The 5122-nt window shown below is 28.8% G+C and overlaps 1 protein-coding gene across 1 annotated transcript; it reads right to left on the reverse strand.

Moving 5' to 3' along the window:
- Positions 1 to 536: 536 nt before the first annotated feature.
- On the reverse strand, positions 537 to 3203 carry LOC139901527 (uncharacterized). Its single transcript, XM_071884227.1, has 4 exons — positions 2562 to 3203; positions 976 to 1068; positions 807 to 874; positions 537 to 675 (listed from the first exon to the last, which is right to left on the reverse strand). The coding sequence occupies exons 1-4, from the start codon at positions 3201 to 3203 to the stop codon at positions 537 to 539; spliced, it is 942 nt and encodes a 313-aa protein (XP_071740328.1).
- Between the last annotated feature and the right edge of the window lie 1919 nt (positions 3204 to 5122).

A 5122-nucleotide genomic window follows, 5' to 3' on the forward strand; every position in this document is an offset into this window, starting at 1 on the left:
TGCATGTTATCAATTGCTCTGATACCACATGTTAATTAATTTATTATATCATACAGGATCAAACACGTGTAATCACAAATTATTAACAAGAACAATAAAGGAAAACTTACTTGATGGAAGAATTAATTTGGAATTAGGGTTTGATGATGAAGCCATTAGGGTTAGTCAATTACTGCAGTTATGTCAAATAATCTGATGGAGAGATTATCTCTGTGTTCTTGGTGTTCTTCAGAGAGAAAACATAATTTGACATAATGCAGATAATAAACCACACCCTATTCTTTATATATAAATTTTGTTATTACAGTTATTCCATCAATAACTGTCAAATATTTAGTTAGGGTAGTTATTGTCATTTAGACAAACTTTAGGGGTATGAGTGATCAATGATAATAAGGCCACAAATATATATTACGGGTATTTCTAACAGAGGACCCCTAAACAACAAACTGAAATGAAGTTCTAAATAGGCTGCATAAGGCAGATACGTTACAAGTTCATATAAGTGCGCACCAAATCTATAATAGCTTGTGATATCACATGTTTGTTGCAGTAATTTCATTTGTACTCGCAAGAAAACGTTTGAGAAGTCGATTATAGGTGATGGGTTTCTCCAACGGAAGAAGGTGGCCAGCGTTCTTTACGTACTCCAACGTTGTATTTACTCCCAATCGCCTGTCGTATATTACGTAAGCATACTTATTATATATAGTAAAATATAATATGGTTAATCATACATTTATCAAATTAGTTAATCAGTGACAGACATGTAAAAAGATGGTAATATATGTAACTAACTAACGTACATTTTCATGGTTTTTGCAAACTCAAGAGTAAAAATCTTGTCCTCCTCACCCCATAACATATGTATCTTCTGCAACATGTAATTGATTTGATAAACATCCATTCTTGAATATGATACTAAACGTGACATTATATAAAACACGGTGATAGTTTTAATACAAGTTTAACAACCTGCAAGTAGTTTGTATGAGTATTCGCTTCCTTCTCTGGGATGACCAAAGCCTCTAAGAGTTCACATCTCTCTTTTCGATTATTGAACTCTGTCTGCCAATTTATCAAGAAAAAGAAAATAAAAAACGTTTTAGAAACAAAGGTGAAGCCAGAATTTATACATAAAGGATACAATTTGTGAAATTAAATATATTAATATAATATTTATAGAATAGGATTAAAGAATTAAAAAAATTATATATTATTGATATTTAATGGAGGCTACCATCATGAATAGGGGATATTGACAATTAATTCACTATAATTGATTTATTTGAAGAGTTGATAGTGCAAATCATTCACATGTATCTCTATCTCTCCGACTCTGTTTTAGAAAAAGTAATTTGAAATCATTTGTGAATTCTAATTTACATGATAGACCGCTATGATGTGTGCAAGTCTTGCTGCCTCAGACCACTCCCAACCATAACATCATTCTCAATATTTTCTGAGCATCATATCAGCTTTCTCTCTCCACATTTCTCACCACTTCTTTCCATAACACTCTCATAACATACGATTGTCAACCATGACATATTTTCTCAAATTTTTTATTATTATTATTATTATTATTATTATTATTATTATTATTATTATTATTATTATTATTATTTATTAATTATTTATTATTATTATTATTATTATTATTATTATTATTATTATTATTATTATTATTATTAATATTATTATTATTGTTGTTGTTGTTGTTGTTAATTTCATTATAATTATTTCTATTATTATTATTATTGATTATTATTATTATTATTATTATTATTATTATTATTATTATTATTATTATTATTATTATTATTATTATTATTGACTATTATTATAATTATAATTATTATTATTATTGGTTATAATTATTATTATTATCATTTACTATTATTATCATTCATTCTCAATTGTTATTATTATATTATATATTATATTATTTGTAATATTTAATTATTTAATATTACATTACACAATATTATGACAGTTTATTATCTATAGACCATACATTGATTTGTGGTTGTGGTGGCAAAAAAGAGAAAAAAGAAAAAAATAAAAACAAATAGAGTAAGTTGTATCTTCTTCATCTCCTCTTTTACCATCTTCTAACCACCAAAAAAAAAAAAAAAACTCCATTTTTAACTTTATTCTTAACAAAATAATCCAATAAAAAAGAAAAAAGGAACAAATCTTCGTCCTTAAATTTGCTACGGGAAGAAATTAACCAGGGCGAAATGGGTTTCAGCTTTCGAGGGCGGCCTAGGGCGATGGGAATGCTATCGGCGCCTCCGGATGGAGGCAGGCAAGACATGCTGAAGGGCGGGCCGCTGGGATTGGTCTCATAAAACGGCTAAATGTATAAATTTTTCTTATTCACGCAAGCAAGCCAAAAAACAAACTTTTTTTCATGTAGTAAAGAATGTGATGAATATTTGAATATTAGTTGTTATATTAATAATTAGAAGTTTAATATTATCTCAGCTCCTATGTACGTATTGCATGCAATCACAACAAGAAAATAGTTCTCATCTTGTAAAGAATGTGATGAATACCTCAAAAATACCATCATAAATAAAGCCTGGAATCCATGGGAGTTTATGGGCACCAATAGCCATCATCCTTTTGAAACCCTCAATTGTTTGTGGAACCAAAAGGTCCTGCCAACTTAACATACTAACTTGCTTCAAAGACAATTGGCTAACGGGCATGGTTAACTCATCAACTGCCGCAGTTACCACTAACGAATGCACCAAGTTTGGGTACAACTTAGCCATTTCAAACCCAACTATCCCTCCATAACTTAACCCAACCAAGTTTACCTTTTCCACTTTAAGTATTTCCATCCCTTTGGCCAAAAACTCGGCCTGAAAGCTAACTGACCTCTCAGTTCTATTGGTGGTTGAGCCACCAAAGAATAAGAGGTCAGGCACATAGACCGAGTAGTTCCAAGTTAAAAATACGATTTGTGCTAACCACACAAAGATACCATTCATTGCAAAGCATTGAACCATGAGTACAACAGGCTTTTTGGGTGGTATATATACTTGTTTTCCATCAATTTTGATGATGGATTGTTTTGGAATCCATATTTTCATAATGGTACCAGGCTCTATTTCTATGGTTTTGGGTGTTAATCCTACAAGCTTCATGACTGCATAGACTACACTCTTTGCAACTTCATACAAGAAGCCCATAATTCTCTATCTATTTTTGTTGCTACACAATTTAGTGTATATATAAACAATCTTGGTGGTTAGAAATTGGTAAAACATATGTATATATAATTGATTGGGTTGGTAAAATTGTTACAAATAGTTATAACAAGTCAACTATGATGGTCAACTACTACAAATAGGTACAACAAACATAACTGCATATGTATGCATAAAGCATAATCTAATAATAATGATATAAAATATAAAATTAAATGTCATTACTAGCCTTAATTAATTGGGTTCTCTTTTGGCTTTCAAAGATGCAATTAGATCTTCCCGATTTATTTTAATTTTAATTTAATTCTCGTATTTTCAAAAGAAAAAAAAAAACTCCAATCCATACACATAAAGCCCATTTCTGTGTTGCTAAGCTCGCTATTAATTATAAATTTTAGTTCTAACTTTAAGGAATTCAAGCATTTTCTTTTAGGTTTTATTTATGATTGAAATATATAATCATTTTCTGTAAGTGTGGTTGTCACATTGATAAAGTAACCGAGTCAACGGTTTAATTACCATAGAAGTACAAACAAAGCCCAGCCCATCGATTGTTTTTAATACCCCAGCCCAGTCCAGCCTAGCCTAGCCCACCCCCATAATTTTTTTTTTAATTTAAATATTCTCTATATATATTTATTTGAGTTAATTATACTTTGATCCTGTGGTTTACCACAAATAATATACCAACTAGATTTAAGAGCTCGTACGTTGTACGGGGACTCTTTCGCAAATAATATTGCATCTTAAAATTATAAATCAATTAACGATTATACCGACAGTGTCACAAGTACTTTTGTGGTGAATTCTTAACATAAAAAAAATACTTAAGTCATTGCATGTACGAATACTTAATCTACTACAACTCTCTACAGTTACATGTACAAATACTTAAGCCATTGCATCTCTTTAACATAAAAAATACAGTCCTTCTTAAGTCTTTCCTTATATGATACCTTTGTTATAAGAAGAACATATGTTGTCTTTCAAATTCTCTCACAACATGCAATGAAAGTTGCTACAATAATTTAAACAAATCTGCAATCAACAATATAACTCTCATATCAAAGAATAATCATCTTCAATACACCTAACTAAATTATACTAATTAATTACAATTTATACCAATATTGAAACATATACACTAAAACCAAATATGATGAGCCTATATGCAATAGAAATGAAAAATATTTTGACCAAATTACCTGACGTATTATAAATGATTGAACAATATATATATATATATATATATATATATATATATATATATATATATATATATATATATATATATATATATATATATATATATATATATAGTCAAAAGTTCAAACGAGAACCACAAAAAGGGCGAGAACTGAGAGAACTTTTAATTTACAATGATTTTCACATGCGAGTAGATTGAAATCACCCTTAAATGTTGATGGAGAGTAAAAAAGGAACATAAAGTAGTTTGAAAAACGTATATTTTCCGTATATAATCAAATATATAGTTTTCTGTTCACATGTGCATATTTGTTTGTGTAACATGTGAACATTTCGTATTATTAACAATTTAACATGTAATTTGTGGTAATGAACATATGTTTGTTCATGATATTCGCATTAATTAACATTTTCATTTAATTTGTTACATTTAAATGCATAAAAAATATGAGATTAAAAAGTTCTCGCAGTTCTCGCCTTTTTTTGTGGTTCTCGTTTGAACATGCCCCTATATATATATATATATATATATATATATATATATATATATATATATATATATATATATATATATATATATATATATATATATATGATCAATGGGGAAGTAACCAATCGGGGGGAAGCGGGGGAAAGCAAAAAAAAAAAAATTTCGTTTTTTTTTTTGGAATTTTTTTTCCGGCATCAAGATCACA

This window comes from Rutidosis leptorrhynchoides, chromosome 3 (genome assembly GCF_046630445.1).
Source record: "Rutidosis leptorrhynchoides isolate AG116_Rl617_1_P2 chromosome 3, CSIRO_AGI_Rlap_v1, whole genome shotgun sequence".
NCBI classification, from domain to species: Eukaryota; Viridiplantae; Streptophyta; class Magnoliopsida; order Asterales; family Asteraceae; genus Rutidosis; species Rutidosis leptorrhynchoides.

Coding starts and splice junctions, on each gene's coding strand:
- LOC139901527 (XM_071884227.1), bottom strand. CDS start 3,203: ATGGGCTTCTTGTATGAAGTTGCAAAGAGTGTAGTCTATGCAGTCATG. Junction 1,069..2,561: donor TTTATGATGGTATTTTTGAG/GTATTCATCACA, acceptor ATAAATTGGCAG/ACAGAGTTCAATAATCGAAA. Junction 676..806: donor TTTGCAAAAACCATGAAAAT/GTACGTTAGTTA, acceptor AATATACGACAG/GCGATTGGGAGTAAATACAA.